Source organism: Salvia hispanica, chromosome 3 (assembly GCF_023119035.1).
Source record: "Salvia hispanica cultivar TCC Black 2014 chromosome 3, UniMelb_Shisp_WGS_1.0, whole genome shotgun sequence".
Lineage (NCBI taxonomy): Eukaryota > Viridiplantae > Streptophyta > Magnoliopsida > Lamiales > Lamiaceae > Salvia > Salvia hispanica.
In genome coordinates, this window is record NC_062967.1 from 52,396,023 (window position 1) to 52,413,615 (window position 17,593).

A 17,593-nucleotide genomic window follows, 5' to 3' on the forward strand; every position below is an offset into this window, starting at 1 on the left:
ATAATTATTCATTAGTTGAAAACATATGTTATAATTGTGATTACTTGAATTAAAAAAAATCAATAACTGATGCAGCACACCGCAGTAAGTCCGAGGAAGCAGGTGGACAACAAGGCAGTGTGGAAGGAAAGATGGAGAGGGCAAGCGGCAATGCAACAAGATATGACGGTGGAGCAGCGAGGCCAGCTGACGATAAGGCGTGAGGCAGGCGAGGTGGGGCGGACGTGCGGCGAGTAAGATAATCTGTTTAATTTTGGAATGTAGCATACACTTGGAATGGAATGGTAGCATAAGTACTTAAATTTTTATACTTTTGGAAACCTACTTAATTTACTCCCTCTGTTCCGTAGTAATAGAGTCATTTTGTCGTTTTAGTACGTTCCATAGTAATAGAGTCATTTCCCTTTTTAGTAAAAGTCAAAACATTTTTCCACACCTGCTTTACTCTCTCTTATTTTCTCTCTTCATCTCTCTACCTTTTTCATTTTCCACTTTATTATCCTTTTACTTAACTCACCTAACACAATTTTTCTTAATCTCCATGCCGAAAAGAAATGCCTCAATTACTATGGGAACGGAGGGAGTACAATTTTTATTTTTTTCCAAAAAAAATATCAATAGTGGTTCCCGACTTATTCTCGTAATGACACGAAACCTAAGCTATTGGATTGAGAAAAAACGTTTTATCAGCGGAGCTGCGCTTCATCGTGTTCTTATTTTAGTATGTTCATTATACGGAATGTGTTCTAATGAACAATAAGCCTGATATTTGTAATTGAAAGATGGTGATAATTTATAACTGAAATATCTAGGAATAAATAGAATTAATATACATAAGAAAAAAGTAGAGAATTCTAGAAGAGAAAAAATAGGATGAAAACTTTCGAAAAAATATATATGTAGTCTATATAAATGCCTATTTCAAATATTATGTGGATGTTAAGTACTGCGAGCTTACTTTTTCTTTTAGTTTTCAAATTCAAGTAATAGATAAAGTGATATTCCATATTAATTTCTTTCATATGGGAGGTTCTTAACATATATATCTTGTAAAATCAAAGCACTAACAAGAAATATAAGACGACATATAAAAATATATTCAGACAATAATAGGGAGAATATGCCACTTGAAGCAACTTTCAACATAATTTCACCTTTCGATTATATAGTTGTTGACAATGATTCTACAAAATTGTTTTGCCAGTGTCACCATACTACTGACAAATATTTGGGATAGGATACCTGTTGTGGTGGTGTGTGCACAGTCGGGGCTGCGGTCCCTCACAACCCATTATTTTATTTAAAAAAATTAATTTTATTTGATAAATAAAATAATATAGTGTGAGGAACAGCAGTCCATGTCCAGCTACAGATCTCATTCCCAAATATTCCACCATTATTTGCATTCACTTACAACAAAATAACATCATATACATGTCAATGTTTATACTTAACTTTGATATTTGAAAATTTCAAAGTACATAGAGTCACAAGAGTTCTTTATCCATCAGTCTATTAAAGAACAATGAAAATACTCCAAAAACAAATAATGGAATACAATCAAAATTGCGCAAACTTCTATCAAAAGTTACTATGTTTTTTTGTTGGTTTTGATTTGCTAGTAACTTTGAAATTGGAATATAATGACGTCATTTTATTTTGCCCAAAACATTGTTTTAGACAAAATGACATCAGTTTATTTTAACTATTAATTGAAACAAACAATTTATCTAAAACGATGTGATTTTGCACATCATCCTTGAAAATGAATTCTTTTATCATTAAATATAATAATAATTTAACACAAATGATAAAAATGATTTTGATGAACTATATTCGGATGAATGAATAATTCTAACGCCCAAATCGTACTACATATTCCATCGACAAATCAATATTTTTTTCATTATTTTCCTTTGCTCTATGTAGCAAAATAGGTTCGAAACTTTCTAAAAAAATCATAAAATTTAGTCAATCTCACAACTTTTATAAATAAATCTCACAACTTTTATAAATAATTCAGTATATCATAATTTTAACATTTTTCTTATTTGTCCCATATCCATTGACATATATTTGGTGGGAAATTGTATATGATTTGGAAGAGCCTAATCTTATACTAGTATTTTATATTTTTTACAGTTTTATGGCTTTTATGAGTGATATACAAACTTGCAAAAATCTATGGATATTGTCTTCCAAATCATACATAATTTTTCCCCCAAATATAAATTCATGAGACAATTGATAAAAATATCAAAGTTATGGAGTAATATTTAACTGTTTTGCAAGTTGTATGATTGACTGAATTTGACCAAACTTTGTGATTTGACAATTCACGCATATATGTATATCCAAACAGTTGGCACAATTAATTTCAGGTATGTTTTCCATTCTTGCCTATCATGACCAATAATCTATTCCTTCCGTCCCAGATTAAGAGTCACATTTTGACCGCGCATGAGTTTTAAGAAATGTAAAGAAAAGTTGGTTGAAAAAGTTAGTAGAATATGAGATCCATTTTTTTATATTGATTTTATAATAAAATGTGAGTAAATTGAGTTAGTAATTAAATTGTGGAAAAAATGTATACAGTACATATTTTCTATTGTATGTGTAGCAAAATCATTAATTTTTACTATGTGTTGACATTGTGTTGAAGTTGTGTTGACACTGTGTTAAAAAGTTTGGAGTTTGGAGAATATATGAGTTTGCAATTTATCACTAACCTATGGGGTGCGTTAGAGTGACACTAGACTTAAATTGACAACTTGGCAACAACGTAGCATGCAATCTGCAATATATAGGCAAGCAACTCGACATATGGTTCCAAGCAATTTGCGATACGAAATCAAAGCACCATGATGACATTATAATTAAAATGACAATCTAGGTAAACAATCTGTTGTACATAGGGAAACAACTTAGCATATGGTTCCAAGCAATCTTAGATCTTAAAATGAGTAGATGATATTAAAGCTCACAAATTTCAATAAATAGTGGATAAAATATCAACAAAAGGGTAATATCGTCATTATGTTATCATATAATAATTTTTGTGAGTTTTTTTTTATATCAACATAGTGTATTACAAATATCAACAATATAGCATGAGGATATCAACACAAGTACAAGAAAATATAACTTGATATTTTACCTACACTATATTGAGATTTCTTTTTGCGTTTGTTGATAAAATTTGCTTATCAACATGTACGAAAATTGAAATATAAATTATCGAATTTCATCACTCGAACATCGTCGGAACAAATGCAATTGAGATCTCGTTGGAATCCTTACAAAATTATTTTTAATTTGATAAATTTTTTTCCAATAAGTAATTTAAATCTAGAGAGTAACGTAAATTTAAAATTTTGAGATAATTTTGGTGAGAGAAAATTGACATTAATACCCTTTAAATTTATTTATTAATTATTTAAATTTAAAATATAAAATACCTTTTAAATTTATTTTGGATAATTAATTAATTAGCAATCGATCATAATCCTATCTAAATATTAAATAAAATATTTATTGATCGATGATTAGCACTTAGTACATAGTCTTCACGAGAGTGGGAGGAAAAATACTTTGTAGTAGTATAGAATATGTTTGATGCGTCTCACTCAGTATGTTCAATTTTTGAACAACTTCACATGCTGTTGAGCTGACTGCCGACCTGACCTGCCTCCTCTATTGAAAAGGTATGTCTTAGTAGGTATCGAAATCCATTTGGGGATGACTGGAGTGTGCAATTAGGTATCGAAATCCATTTGGCGTTGCTGAATAGTTAAGCTCTTTTTTGTCCGATTCCTCTCAATTTCTCCGATTATTTTTAGTTTCATCTTCTTTGCGAATCTGCAATTCAGGAGTGCACTTTGCCAACTGTTTTTTATGGCGATTTTTCTCGATTTTGCGGTGTTGTAAAATACTGAAATGCGTATACTTCATTTGTAGATATGGTTGAGGTGAGAATAAAGAGGGTTTTGGAAAATAATCTGATGCCATTTTCGATGTTTTACGGTGAAATTTTAGGTACTATGAGTCTCATTATACTATCCTTGTTCTTTGTTTTAGTGTTTAAATTTCAAATTTCCAATTGACTAGGCTGTTGGAGTTGCATTCATTCCATGTTTCTAGGTTGCAGTGATAAAGACTAATGTCGAAGCTGATGCACGCTTTACTTTTCAAATCTCGTCTCTTCCAAAATCACGGTGTTAGCTTCTGTAATCCACTTGTTCGTTACGTTGCTTCTTCCTCAACTCCACACCTAAGTGCAAAAAACTCTGTTCTGTTGGACTACCTCGTTGGCTCCTTGAAATTCTCCACGGATAAAGCCCTTTCCGTGTCCAGCAGCTATTCGCGCACCAAATCTCTTGAAAGGCCTCAAGAAGTCATTTCTTTCTTCAAAGGCCTTGGCCTTTCTGATGCTCGTGTCCAGTCGATAGCCCGTGCTGTCCCCAGTATTCTTTTCGCTGATGTCGAGAAGACTCTGAAACCAAAAGTCACGCTCTTTCAAGAACTTGGCCTGTCTACTCTCATTTCCAGGAACCCCTTTGCGTTGACGTTCAGCCTGGAGAGAACACTGAGGCCTTCGATTAGCCTCATCAAGAAGGTGCTTGTCAGTGATGGGAGGTATAGAAGTGAAGAGCAAGTTAACGGTGATTTGCTGCGTGTGCTGACTAGGTGCAGTACGATTTTCTACATGACTAGTCGATTGGAGGCCAATATTGTTTATTTGGAGAGCTGTGGGATTGTTGGATCGCAGCTGTCGAGCCTGTTGCTGAGTCGCACTAGGCTCTTTACTATGCCTGTGGAGAAACTCAAAGAGCTTGTTTCAAGAGCAGTTGGGATGAATCTTGATACGGGTTCAAGAATGTTGGCTCATGCTATTGGCGTTCTTGGCTGTTCAAGCGCGAAGACGTTGAATGGTAAGTATGAAGTGTTGAGGCTGTTTGAGTTTTCCAAGGATGAGATTGATTCGATGTTTGTGAAGTGGCCGTATATGTTTGGGCTCTCAGAAACAAATTTAAGGTGCAAAATCGAGTTCTTCCTGAACGATATCAAGATTGAGAAAGCGTTGCTTGTTCAGCAGCCCAATCTGTTGTCGTTCAGCATAAAAGAGAGAGTGATTCCGCGTTGCAAAGTCCTGGAGATACTCAAGTCGAGAAGGCTCGTGAGTAAGGATCTGCGGTTGATCACCACAATGTCCCCTTCTAACAGGAAATTCTATGACAAGTATATTCTGCCATTTACGAATGATGCTGAGGATCTATTGTTGGCTTATAATGGCAAATTTCTGGATACCTCCTGAATAGGAGAGGCGACTATCTCGTTGGGATGACCCTGAGACTCTTTGAGGAGTCGATTGTCAAGAAATGGATTGATTTGTCTCCGACAACAGATGGCTGCATATGCATAAACAATGAACACAGCTGCAAGAAATCAACAGCATCGTCATCTCCTTGGCGTCTGGTTCCATGTTTCGTGTATTGTGTTGCGTGCACCTCTAAGGAACAACTGCTCGACCAAATTGGAGCGCCTGGGATTCGGACGAGGCTCTATGGCGTTCTGGGGAGCACATAGTACTAATTTGCGCTGGTGGAATTTGGTGTTCATATCCTCATGACTAGAAAACAACCTCTCTTTTTTTTGGTTTTACGACGAGGAAAACTTGCAACTGCTATTTAGTTGAGATGTGTATTTCTCTTTAGAGTTCTCTCTCATTTAGACATGTCTACTTATATGATTCTCTATTTATTTATTACTGTGACCCTATTTTTATGATTGAGTATATTAGAACTTTCGTTTTGTTAGATGCAAAAATCAAATCAAACTCACTTCTTCAGACAGGAGACATTTTTAGTTGGACATGAGTTTTAATACATAACTAGTAAAGTAAGACAGAGAAAGAAGAAAAAATAATTAAAATATTGTAATGAACTGTTTCAATAAAGAGAGTAAAGTTTCCAAAATTAGAATGTACATACGATGGACTAAAAATGAATGAGTACATACTCTTGTGGAATGAGGGAGTAATGTGAGATACACGATTGAATCAAATGTAATCTTGATATTATGGAGATGGACCAAAATACGTACTCCCTTTTGTCCCATTTATTAAGAATGATATGGAATTTTAGGAGAAATTGTTAGGTGGAGTAAGCAAAGAGAAAAAATACAGTAGTAATTGAACCCGTATATTGCTAACTCAATACTTAATTGCTAACTACAACTCAATAATAGCCATTAGATATTCAAATTAAAGGCCTAGATCATTAACCACAAAATGTCAATATGATCAACAAAAAACGCCAATAAGGCTATAGAATTAATTTCAATAAAAATCAATAAGGGTATTAATGTCAAGTTAGTTATAACTAACTTTTAAAAGAAATCCCAAAACTTTAAATTCATATAACATATATCAAATTAAAGATAATTTTATATATATGTATCTCTATATATATGTGAGAATACATGTATCTCTATATATATGTTTGTCTGTGTTTGGACAAATTCTTTATAGAAACGGCTGGAGCTATGATTTTGTAGAAATCATGTCAAATAATTGAGAGGGTAATTTAGACAATTGATAAATGATTGTAGGGAAATAATATTAAAAAAGAATAGAAAAATGGAAAAAAAATCAGAAATCCCTTATTTTGAAAAATAAGCTTGCCTCGATCCCAAATTACGAAAGGTCAGCGAAATTAATCCATTTCGAGAGGTCAGCGAAATTAATCCCTTTTTCCGAAATCTCTCTTTAAAAATAATGGAGACTTTCTTTATTAACAAAATAAAATTACTGTGGCATCTATTGTTTGCCGTCTTCGCATTACGACGTTTGCTCTCCTGCCACCTGCCCTCGGCGGCGCCGCCCATTTCCGACGGAGGTCTCCCATTCTTCTTCTTAAAGCTCAATTACCTCTATTTATTGTCGTTAAGTTGTTATGCTACGAAAATAAAACATTATCCAAATGCTAAATAACAGAGTTCGAATGTTCATTCAATCGATTTTGGGATTCAAGTATCATCATTTAAGAGTGACTTCAAATAATTCCTAGATTCCTGCAGTATTTCTCTGTATTTGTCTGTGCTGTTATCGCGTTTCTGGTAGTGAATCTTCACGGTTTTTTGTCATTTCCAAACTACAGATTTGTTGCCCCTCTCAGAATCATGTGGACGTGCGTTATATGCCCTAATTTTGAATCTTTTATACTGTTTGTAATTTGCCCCAATCTTTTGTATTCACTTGATTTATTGGAAACCATTTCAGGAGCCTCATGTTTTCCCTTATTATTATAATATCTGTGTTTGCATAGAATAATACATTCATGTCTCTTGAAATTTCAGGATTTGTGCCCAATAATTGATGTTCTCAAATAGAAATTTACAATGAGTTTATATGGCTTTGTCGTATATTGATTTGGTTAGCATGCTGATTTGTTAGCTGTGTCGTTCGCTGAATTTCTAGCTGGAACAATGTGTATTGTTCCAAAACTAAGTAGAAAATGGTTGGAATTTGTCTAGTTCTTCTATTGCATTGCTTGACCTCTACTTTTTTAATCAACTAGAAAGGAATTAGAACTTATCTAGTTTTCCATTGCATTGTTTGAGCTTTTTTAGTCTCAATTTGCTATGCACTTCCTTCTCTCTCTGTGTGTGAGAGAGAACCTCTTTGATTGAGTCTGAAAGTTGAACCCTCTTTATCTTTATGTGCAGGAAATTATGAAGAAACTCATGCAGGGTTTCCGAATCAAATCTATTCTCCTACCTTCGCTATCAGAGAATTATAGCTCCAGCCCTAGCAAGTCACTCATCTCCTGGATTGCACTTTACTCCACAGCCTCTCAGAAGAAGGCCATTGCTCCGAAACCACATGCGAGGAACTCTATTTTAGCTAACTACCTGATTGGCTCCTTAAAATTCTCAAAAGATAAAGCCCTTTCAGTCTCCAGCAAATTCCCACACTGCGAAACTCTTGAAAGGCCTGAACAAGCAGTCCGATTCTTTAGAGGTCTTGGTTTTTCTGATGCACATATCCGAGCCATAGCCAATAGTGTACCCCGCCTTCTCTTTGCTGATACTGAAAATACTTTGAAACCCAAAGTCAAATTCTTTCAAGAACTTGGTCTCTCTGGACCTCTTCTCGGTTCTTTCGTTTCTAGAACCCCCTGCATCTTATATTGCAGTGTGGAGAGATGTCTGAAGCCTAGAATTAACCTCATTAGGAATATCTTCGAAAGTGATGGAAGAAATAGAAGTATTGAGAGTGTTAACGATGATCTGTTTAAGACCATTACAAGGTGCGGAAGGATTGTCCTTGCGAGACACACATTGGAATCCAACATTCAGTATCTGAAGAGCTGCGGAGTTGTTGGCTCACAGTTGTCATCCTTGCTGTGTAGACTGCCTAGGATCTTTTCTCTTAAACACGGTAAGCTTGAAGAGATTGTTTCAAGAGCTCTGGCGATGAATTTCACTATGGGTTCAAGAATGCTGGTACATGCCATTCATTCTCTTAGTTGTATGAGCAGCGATACTTTTAAAGTCAAGTACGGAATTTACAAGGCCTTCGGGTTCTCCAAGGAAGAGATTGATTTAATGTTTCGGAAGTCTCCATATATCTTTGGGCTATCTGTTGAAACTTTGAGACGCAAACTTGAATTTCTGCTGAATGATCTTAAGCTCAGCAGGTCGGTGGTCGTTCAGTTTCCTGGAATCATGTCGCTGAACTTTGAAGAACGGGTAGGTCCACGATACAAAGTTCTGGAGGTTCTAAAGACGAAGGGGGTTTTGAAGAAGGATCCGAGCTTGAGCAGGGCGATGTGCTTGCCGGAGAATAAGTTCTTGGAAACTTATATTCAACCGTTTCAATCCGAGGCTGAAGAACTATTGTTGGCATACAATGGCCAAATTCTGAATACATGACCAGAAGTATGATGTTGTATGGTGGTTTTATGGGAAAATTAGATGGTCAATTCAGGTCACTGGATCTCATTGCATAATTATTTGACTGTGAAGTTGAGCTTGCAATTTTGTGTTGATAGAGAGGATCTGTTGAAAAGAATGTATGATGAAACTGCTACTGCACTTTTTTTTTTCTTACTTAGGATGTAGGAAGATGAAAGCTGATTATGGATTGCTCATATTCATTGTATTGACTCTGTTTATGTTTAAATTTATTTTTTGGGAAATACATTCTCTATCAGGACTGCAGTGCGTTAATAAGTAGTAGTAGTTGTAATGTATACGTGCAAATAATTCGAACCAAACACGTGCAATTCTTAGGATAATTACATGGTGCATACAAAATGTTTCACCAATGTTTCAATTTAGACAAAAAGTTTTAAGTTATCTTATTTCGTACAAAAATTTTAAGTAGTGTTTTAAATTGATACATTCCGTCAATTTTTTCTCTAACACTGTTAGATCCCTTCTTTATTCATCCTTATCACTCCCAAATCAAAATAATTAGAGCTTTACTGTAAGGGGTGGGTGGGTTGCTTTGCATGTGCGGGAAAATTTTTGTGCAGGAAGAGAGGGTGAGATAGAGATAGAGTGTTGCTCTGATAGAGTGCTTGAACTATGATCAACTATGTAAACAGCACATACCTCCCTCAATCCATCCCTATTTTTCATACTTTCATATTGATGTCTCTTACTTTTCAGAAAAATATATCCGAGTCCAGAACAGTTTTATGCTTATTCATATTCTAGGTGGATGATGAAATATAGTTGTACTTTTAGGTGGAAACATTCACAGGGCATATTATTTAAAAGAAATAATATCAGGTTTTGTGTAGGACATAATATGGGAGTGACATAATATGATGGAAAAGAAAAAAGTAACAGCGTAGAGGAATATAATTTAAAATAGATACTAAAAAATATTTAAATAATTATTACAATAGGAGTATATTATAATTTAAATATTGTATTATCTTTATTTAGGCATCATAATTAATTAATGTCATCATCCATATTCTAGTTTCAAAGTATTTTATTTTAAATTTGTAATATATTAGTATAGAGTTGTGATCAATTCGAACTAATTTTAAAGACCGAATTAGAAACTAAATTTAGACCATTAGATCTAGTTTTTTTTATAAGATGCATGTTGTGTAAATTATTTCGGTGTTCATTACAAACTCATTTTACTTTATTGTATTAGGTTTATTACTTCATTCCGGTACGTAATACCTTGAAACTACAATATGTTTTTACTTACTTCCAGTAGATTTTGAAATGATTCAACACATACTTCATTTGAATTCATTGACCTGAGTTTTTACTTTATTCACTTTTGAAAATGCAATTTATTCTAGTAGGTTTATTACTTCATTGAGAAACGTTATTACTTCATTGAAAAATATTTTTTTTATTCTCGTCAAATGTTTCTACACATACTTCATTCAAATAGTTTATTACACCATTCCATGTGCTTATTACACCATTCAATTAGGCTATCATTCCATTTTTTTAAGCGACGTGGCGGCGGTGATAGACACTGTAGAGAGAAAGAACGGTATGCAACGACGAAACCACCTTTACGTACTAGAATGAAGTAATAATCCTATTGGAGTGAAGTAAAAACCTAGAATGAACTAATATATTCTGGAATGATGTTAAATCTTCGAAATATGTTGTATGACTTATTTACCCTATGATGAATTAAAATAGGCGCGTGATGAAGACAAAAATAATTTATAAATTTGCGCATCTCATCCATAAAAAACTAGATCTAAAAACCCTAATTTGATATGATTTTCGGTTCAGCAATAAGGAGTGGATTTGCTATAATGGGACTCAATATATACCTATTTATCGTTTTTACAAGTTACTCCCTCCGTCCCACATAATTTTACACAATTTGACTTGACACGGCGGGTTTAAGAAATGTAATAAAAAGTGAGTTGAAAAAGTTGGTGGGATGTGGGTCCTACTTTTAAAGTACTCCCTCCATCCCAAGGAAGATGATCCCTTTCTTGGGCGGCACGGGATTTTATGCAGTTAATTTTTGTGTGTTAAGAGGAGAGAGTAAAGTAAGAGAGAGGGAATAAAATAGAGATAAAGGTGTTTCCATTTTAAGTAATGGGTCATCTTGGTTGGGACAAACCAAAAAGGAAAGTATGTCATCTTCAATGGGACGGAGGGAGTATGAGTTAGTGAAATATGAGGTCCACACCAAAAATAATAAAAGTGAAATGAGTAAAATTATGTGGGGCGAATTAAAATGAAATATTGGATAAGATTATGTGGGACGGAGGGAGTAGTTGAGTTCGTGGTGGAGTTCGTGGTGACCTGATAACGATTTACATCAAGAATAATTTTATTCTCTCCTATGTAAAACAATAGAAAAATTAAACAAATCATTAATTCTTTTAAACATGATAAATGCTCTAAATTCTGATCCTCAGCCCAAATCCAAGCTCAGGATAAATAAATCTGATTGTAGAATTAAACTATAAACAAAATTGATTTCCAATATTTTAAAATCGACCGGTAAAATTGATTTTCATTTTATTGAAACCCGCCGCCTCAGTCCTCTCACGCCTCTTTCTCTTCTTCGTCCGCCTCCTCCTCACCGCCGGCGATTTCATTTCTACTCTCTATTCCTCTATTTCTCTTCCATAGAGCTTCTCGGAGGTACTCACAGTCATTCCAATTGTACAATTACTATATCGTTTAGTCCATTTTGTCCGTTTATGCTATTTTACATATTTTATCCATATTAATTTGAGAGAGCTGTTCACGAATCACGCCTGGATAAAATTTGATCGATTACACTGCTAGTAGCACTTTGTTTTATCCGCCAAATTGGATAAAATAGTGCACGGCATGACCACGAACGCCCCTCTTCCCTTCGCCTCGGCCTCTCTGCAACTCGCCTCCACCCCCAAATTCAGCTCTGTTTATTATGCCCAAATTCACTCTTCATACGCAATTTCCAGAATCCGAATGTGCCGCATTTCGGCTCTACCCCAAACCAAAACGCCTCCCAAAAGGACCACCACCCGCAAGAGAATCCCTTCCAATCCCTCTTCAGAAGCTGAAGAATTGGTTCGATCAATCGTCAGGAACATCTCCGATAAGCAGCCTTTGTTGACCACTCTCAATAAGTATGTCCAGTTTGTCCGCACCGAGCACTGTTTCTTGCTCTTCGAGGAGCTCGGAAGGAGCGACAAGTGGCTTCAGTGCCTTGAGGTATTCAATTGTGCGAGTTGTTCATGTCTTGCCGCATGTTTCTATTGCTATTCCATTGACATTGATTCGAATTTATCCGAATTTGTGTGTGGTATATTATGTATTATTTGGGGATTGTTTATATCTTGTTGAGCTACATTTGGTTTAATTGTGTTTTTAGGTATTCAGATGGATGCAGAAGCAGAGATGGTATGTAGCTGATAATGGGGTTTACTCAAAGCTGATTTCTGTGATGGGAAAGAAAGGGCAGAGCCGAATGGCCATGTGGCTTTTCTCTGAGATGCGTAACAGCGGCTGTAAGCCTGATACGTCCGTCTACAACGCTCTAATCACAGCCCATCTCCACTCCCGGGACAAGGCCAAGGCGCTGGCCAAGGCCATCTCCTATTTTGAAAAGATGAAGGGGATGGAGCGCTGCAAGCCGAGCATTGTCACGTACAACATCCTCCTGAGGGCTTTTGCGCAGGCGAAGAATGTGGATCAAGTCAATGCCTTGTTTAAGGATCTCGATGAGAGTGTTGTTAGCGCTGACACCTTCACATTCAACGGGGTGATGGATGCTTACGGGAAGGTGGGGCTGATTAGGGAGATGGAGCTCGTTCTTGCTCGGATGAAGAGCCTGAAGATAAAGCCCGACATCATCACGTTCAATCTGTTGATCGATGCTTATGGGAGGAAGCAAGAGTTCGATAAGATGGAGCAAGTTTTCAAGAGCTTGCTCCGCTCCAAGGAGAAGCCAACACTTCCCACGTTTAATTCCATGATAACGAACTATGGGAAGGCACGTCTGAGGGAGAAGGCAGATTCGGTCTACCAGAAAATGATAGAGATGGGCTATAGACCGAGCTTCATCACCTATGAGAGCCTCATCATGATGTATGGATACTGTGATTACGTGTCGAGGGCTAGGGAGATATTTGACCAGATGGTTGAGTCAGAGAGGGAGAAAAAGGTGTCGACTCTGAATGCTATGCTCGATGTCTACTGCAAGAACTCTTTACCTATGGAGGCGGACACACTTTTTGAGAGTGTACGTGCTTCTCGAATGCTTCCCATTGATTCGACTACTTACAAGCTGTTATACAAGGCTTATACAAAGGCAGATATGAAAGAGCTGGTGGAGAAGTTGCTCGTGCGTATGGACCAAGATGGCATCATTCCGAATAAAAGGTTCTTTCTTGATGCTCTTGGGGCACTTGGGTCTTCTTCTCCCAGCAAGAAGCCCGCCGCCAGCAGGAAAGAAGGGCTGCCCAAACGCGTTGCCATTGAGAAGGCAGCATAGCTGAGGTGGAGGTATTAGCAACCCTTTCTTGCCTCTTTTGATCACAATTAGTAGTTTGTTCAAATGGAAGGCTTAGTGAAAGAAAATGTTATGTTTGATTAATACTATCATAATGGGGACATTGACCTGATCTTGAGATTTTCAAGATAATTGGGGATTTTCTTGTTGCATAGTTGTAATTCACACATACATTGATGCATTTCTTGAGCTGTGCTCTTTCACTTTGCAGTTTTGAAGTCATGATTATCAGAGAGAGCTCGGTTGGAGGCTGTTGTTTGACTTCGAAGCCTTGAAAGGACTCATGATCATCGGGCAAATGCACAAGTGTTTAACTAGCATCAAAGGTAGCTATACTCAGCCATGTTTGAATTCCCTTTAACTATCAAGTTGTCGGCTTAATTGCTCTCGTACTTTGTTTTACTCATCTACACAAGGATAGTGAAGTGACAAAACATACTTTAGTTTCGTTTCAACCTTTTATAGTCATTTTCATAAGATCACAAAATAGCCAAACTCAACCATTTATTTGAAAATTGTTCACTTAGTTACAATGGAAGTTTCTTTTGTTTTGCAGTTGACTACATGTTTTTTCCCATTCAAATGCGGTTCTTGGCTTCACCTTCAATGTAGGGCTCAACCACGATTGGCAATGTAGCTTGAGAGACGGGTCGTTCAACTCTGGAATGCTTCATGGTAAAAACTGTTAATGCAGCAGAACAACATAGAGGGATCATTCCTGCTGGCTTCTGAGCTTTGTTTTTCTCATGATTTTTCATAAATATTTTTCACTAGTTTTTGTGTCTATAATAGCCACACTTCATATCTGTTTTAGTTTTGTACATCTTCTCTTCTATTTTACTCCATCAGCTTTATCCTAATCTAGATTAATTATCAGAATTTCCTCTTCTTAAACATACAATGCCAGGAATTCGATTTCTTGACCATCTATGGATCAGTTAAATAAAAGTTAATAGTTTATTTGTTTTCAATCATTATCTAAGTTTTCCCCCTTGATAACTATCCACGATGCACATTTGTGGTCCCTATATTATACATTTTGCTCGTTTCAGGTGCTTTTGTTCATCTAGTTGCACGTTGTGCCTTTTTCGCGTTAAATTAGAGTTTTATGGTAGAGACATGAGCTAGGAAATTGAAGTTGTAACTGCTAAGATAGCTTGTTTTACACAATATAGAAAAGCCCAAATCAAACATGAAGAAGTCTAATAGACAAATTCATCTACACAGATAGCTAATCTGATCATATCTACAAATTTCTCAATCATAGGAAAGCACCTCAAAATTGTGCTAAAGCCTTAGATCTTAGAGACACAGACATCACGGGGGCGAGACGACCAGCAAGAGCTCAGAACTCGAAGGCGTTGCAGGTACTCGCCGAGGGCGAGAAGCCCACTGGCTGCTTGACGGATGGTAAGGATGCGCGAGATCTGCTGCAGCGTCTCTTGTCGGAGATGGTCAGCCTGCTTCCACGAAAACAACGTTGGAGATGGAGATGGAGATGGATATGAAGAGAATAAAACCTCGTGAGGTGACCGAGATTTTTACCTGAATGACGAACCTGACCAGATCTTCGAGCTTGTTCATGGCAGCTCCAATCTGCGGTAGGTAGTTCCCTTCGCGCAGCAGGCCGTCCGCAATGGCCTGTGCTAGGATGAACTGCAGTTTCTCCATCCCCTGCGACAGTGCGTCTTCCGCTTGCTGACACGACTGCCGGAGATTAACAATATCGAGACGCTGCTGCTCTGTCAAGTCGTCGAGGTGTGGCGAGAGCACCTGCTGATGAACGCTTTGTTTTGTCAGAACGACGTAATTATCACATGACTATCCATCTATGATTGAGTTGTGAGATTCAATCTCATGAACCAAACACACTACATATTTGATTAATCCTGAGTATAATTTTACCTTGAGGAGTTCTGAAGGGCGGAATCCTCCGATCCACAGGAAGAAACGCTCGGCCGACGTTTTCCACATGCCAGACATGATGTAGAAAACGTCGGCCCTCGCGGCTGTAACCTTCATAGCGAAGAGCTCGAAGTAATGCCTCATTCCGCCATCAACGAATATCTGCAGCTCCATGTCTCCCATATCGGAATGCAGAGCATTCTTCAAGTCCGAGACTTGTCGATTTTGCTCCTCCACCCAGTGCCCGTACTCCACCTCAAACGCGGTTATTCCTGCACGAGTGCACATCCATCTTGAGAATGATCAGAAGCTTATTCGAGCATAACCAAAGGCAAAGACGAACCTGGATTCGTGTTTCCAGCGTAGGCCAGCTGAGTAGCATCCACACACAGCCCCTGCTGCCGGGCCCGGTCGAGCTCTTGCTCGAGCTGAATGAGCCTCAGCTTGCTGTTTTCCAACTGCTGCACATACGCCTTCTTTCGCAGCCGGCTCTTACGAGCAGCTTCCCGGTTCTGCGCTAGGCGTCTCAGGACCTTATCGTCGGGTTTGCTCGCTTCCTGATCGTTTCTATGGGAAGCTCCGAAGGTATCCTCCGACTGCAGGAGAAAAAATGGTGCTTGGAAAAAGATTGGATAGAAAAAACAAAAGCAGATGGTTGTAACGAGGTTCTGACCTGGTTGTTTGAATTGGCATTGACTTCGAGCATGAGGGGCGGAGGCGGGGGCGAGTCGAGCCTGAAGTCGCCCCACATGCTCATCTGGTGGGCCGGCTCGTATAGGCCCATTCGTCGCGAGGGAACGAACTGCGTGGTTGTGGAATTCATGCTGCAAAAGATAAGGAAAGGGTGAAACAAGACAGGAATTTCTATCTACCTATGGAATCATATCCAAATCCAAATATATAAAAAGCCTGTGTTTGGCAAGAATCTCCCAAATTTGGTTGACATATTATTGATCATGCTTTAGTTTCACACTCATTTTCAATCATTAATACAAAAAATGAAGAAATGAATGAACTTGTAAACCAAATCAAGAAACTTCAAAAACACAAACCAGTTGGATTGGAGAAGTAAGGTTTTATGGTGAAGGGAAGGCCCTGTGCAAAACTGTGTTTTCTCCTTTGGAGCAGTGGAGAAGGAGAAGAAGAAGCATCGAATATGATTGGAAAGGGGACATCTTTTTCGAAATATTTCTATTTAAATGATCAATTTTTTTTAAAAAAAGAGGAAGAAAAATGGAAAAGGTTCACTGCAACTGTTGGATATAAATTAAGGGGGGATTATGGGAGTTGGAGGTGTGAAATGATATTATAATTTGTAGTCATCACTCTGTGTGTGTGTGGGGTTTGTTGTTATCGTAAGGAACAGTGGTGGACAAATTAATTAAGTGGAATAGAAATGGTGAGATTTGGAGTACTAAATAAACAAGGGAATTAATTAATTAATTAATTAAAGCATTTTGATTACTCGCCCATTGACATCATCAAGCCAATTATTCATAAAATCCCTCCTCACCAGTCACCATGTCGTGTTTCAGTCTCATCAATTAACAGTTATCCCTTCGTCCCACTCAAATTATTCACATTCTTGAATAATACGAGATATTAGAATGAGTTAGGTGGAGTAAGTGAGAAAAAAAAAAATTGAATATTTTAATAAGAAAATAATGATTTATTTTTAACTATAGAAAATGAATATCTTGAATGGAACAAATTTAAAAAGAAAAGTAGACATTTTGAGTGGGATGAAGAGAATACTTTTTATGAAAAAATAATTTGTTGTCAGTAAAAAAAATTAATGTGATTCTGTTTTTAAAATGACGAATTAAAATAAAATGGTAACAAGTTTTGGCATCATAATCCATAACTATGCGATTAAAATCATGAACCAAGAATTCATTTTGCAAATTGATAAAACCAGCTTATATTTTGCTATCTGAGTCTTGAAATAGATCCTATAATATAGAATAATTCTTAGTTGTTACATACTTACTTTAACTCAACAAGTTGAGTTGTACACTCCTATTCACATGCATACGATTTACGAATATTCCCACTTGAGAAGGAAATAAGATCTAACTACAGAAATATTTTTAAATAAATGAATTGGAAAATGAGAATAAAATATCCAAAATACTAATCATTTTATATAAAGATGTGTGTAACTCGATAACGGAATTT

The 17,593-nt window shown here is 36.8% G+C and overlaps 4 protein-coding genes across 12 annotated transcripts; 3 read left to right on the forward strand and 1 right to left on the reverse strand.

Annotated features, from left to right (window-relative positions):
* Positions 1 to 3,609: 3,609 nt before the first annotated feature.
* Positions 3,610 to 5,764, forward strand: LOC125212279. 6 transcript variants are annotated; one of them, XM_048112394.1, is made up of 3 exons: positions 3,651 to 3,704; positions 3,958 to 4,035; positions 4,141 to 5,764. In XM_048112394.1, exon 3 carries the CDS (start codon positions 4,160 to 4,162, stop codon positions 5,312 to 5,314), a length of 1,155 nt encoding a protein of 384 aa, XP_047968351.1. In that variant the 5' UTR covers positions 3,651 to 3,704; positions 3,958 to 4,035; positions 4,141 to 4,159; the 3' UTR covers positions 5,315 to 5,764. The 6 variants fall into 6 exon arrangements, with proteins under 6 accessions (XP_047968352.1, XP_047968353.1, XP_047968351.1 ...); XM_048112393.1 differs by having other exon boundaries at positions 3,654 to 3,704; positions 4,108 to 5,764; XM_048112395.1 differs by lacking the exon at positions 3,958 to 4,035 and having other exon boundaries at positions 3,610 to 3,704; positions 4,108 to 5,764.
* Positions 5,765 to 6,816: 1,052 nt separating this feature from the next.
* Positions 6,817 to 9,200, forward strand: LOC125211917 (transcription termination factor MTERF15, mitochondrial-like). Its single transcript, XM_048111879.1, has 2 exons — positions 6,817 to 6,896; positions 7,726 to 9,200. The coding sequence occupies exon 2, from the start codon at positions 7,732 to 7,734 to the stop codon at positions 8,932 to 8,934; it is 1,203 nt and encodes a 400-aa protein (XP_047967836.1). The 5' UTR covers positions 6,817 to 6,896; positions 7,726 to 7,731; the 3' UTR covers positions 8,935 to 9,200.
* Positions 9,201 to 11,521: 2,321 nt separating this feature from the next.
* LOC125213223 (pentatricopeptide repeat-containing protein At4g39620, chloroplastic) lies at positions 11,522 to 14,389 on the forward strand. Of its 3 annotated transcripts, XM_048113641.1 has the most exons (5): positions 11,531 to 11,652; positions 11,958 to 12,210; positions 12,371 to 13,503; positions 13,722 to 13,836; positions 14,067 to 14,389. In XM_048113641.1, exons 2-3 carry the CDS (start codon positions 11,965 to 11,967, stop codon positions 13,490 to 13,492), a joined length of 1,368 nt encoding a protein of 455 aa, XP_047969598.1. In that variant the 5' UTR covers positions 11,531 to 11,652; positions 11,958 to 11,964; the 3' UTR covers positions 13,493 to 13,503; positions 13,722 to 13,836; positions 14,067 to 14,389. The 3 variants fall into 3 exon arrangements, with proteins under 3 accessions (XP_047969596.1, XP_047969597.1, XP_047969598.1); XM_048113639.1 differs by having other exon boundaries at positions 11,522 to 12,210; XM_048113640.1 differs by having other exon boundaries at positions 11,522 to 12,210; positions 12,371 to 13,497.
* Positions 14,390 to 14,635: 246 nt separating this feature from the next.
* On the reverse strand, positions 14,636 to 16,666 carry LOC125213224 (transcription factor TGA1-like). Of its 2 annotated transcripts, none has more exons than XM_048113643.1 (6): positions 16,468 to 16,666; positions 16,089 to 16,239; positions 15,759 to 16,011; positions 15,416 to 15,687; positions 15,056 to 15,283; positions 14,636 to 14,970 (listed from the first exon to the last, which is right to left on the reverse strand). In XM_048113643.1, the coding sequence occupies exons 2-6, from the start codon at positions 16,236 to 16,238 to the stop codon at positions 14,806 to 14,808; spliced, it is 1,068 nt and encodes a 355-aa protein (XP_047969600.1). In that variant the 5' UTR covers position 16,239; positions 16,468 to 16,666; the 3' UTR covers positions 14,636 to 14,805. The 2 variants fall into 2 exon arrangements, with proteins under 2 accessions (XP_047969600.1, XP_047969599.1); XM_048113642.1 differs by having other exon boundaries at positions 15,056 to 15,286; positions 16,468 to 16,664.
* Positions 16,667 to 17,593: the final 927 nt, after the last annotated feature.

Coding starts and splice junctions, on each gene's coding strand:
- LOC125212279 (XM_048112395.1), top strand. CDS start 4,160: ATGTCGAAGCTGATGCACGCTTTACTTTTCAAATCTCGTCTCTTCCAA.
- LOC125213224 (XM_048113642.1), bottom strand. CDS start 16,238: ATGAATTCCACAACCACGCAGTTCGTTCCCTCGCGACGAATGGGCCTA. Junction 15,688..15,758: donor CGCTGGAAACACGAATCCAG/GTTCGTCTTTGC, acceptor GCACTCGTGCAG/GAATAACCGCGTTTGAGGTG. Junction 14,971..15,055: donor TGGTCAGGTTCGTCATTCAG/GTAAAAATCTCG, acceptor TCGTGGAAGCAG/GCTGACCATCTCCGACAAGA.
- LOC125213223 (XM_048113639.1), top strand. CDS start 11,845: ATGACCACGAACGCCCCTCTTCCCTTCGCCTCGGCCTCTCTGCAACTC. Junction 12,211..12,370: donor AGTGGCTTCAGTGCCTTGAG/GTATTCAATTGT, acceptor TTGTGTTTTTAG/GTATTCAGATGGATGCAGAA.
- LOC125211917 (XM_048111879.1), top strand. CDS start 7,732: ATGAAGAAACTCATGCAGGGTTTCCGAATCAAATCTATTCTCCTACCT.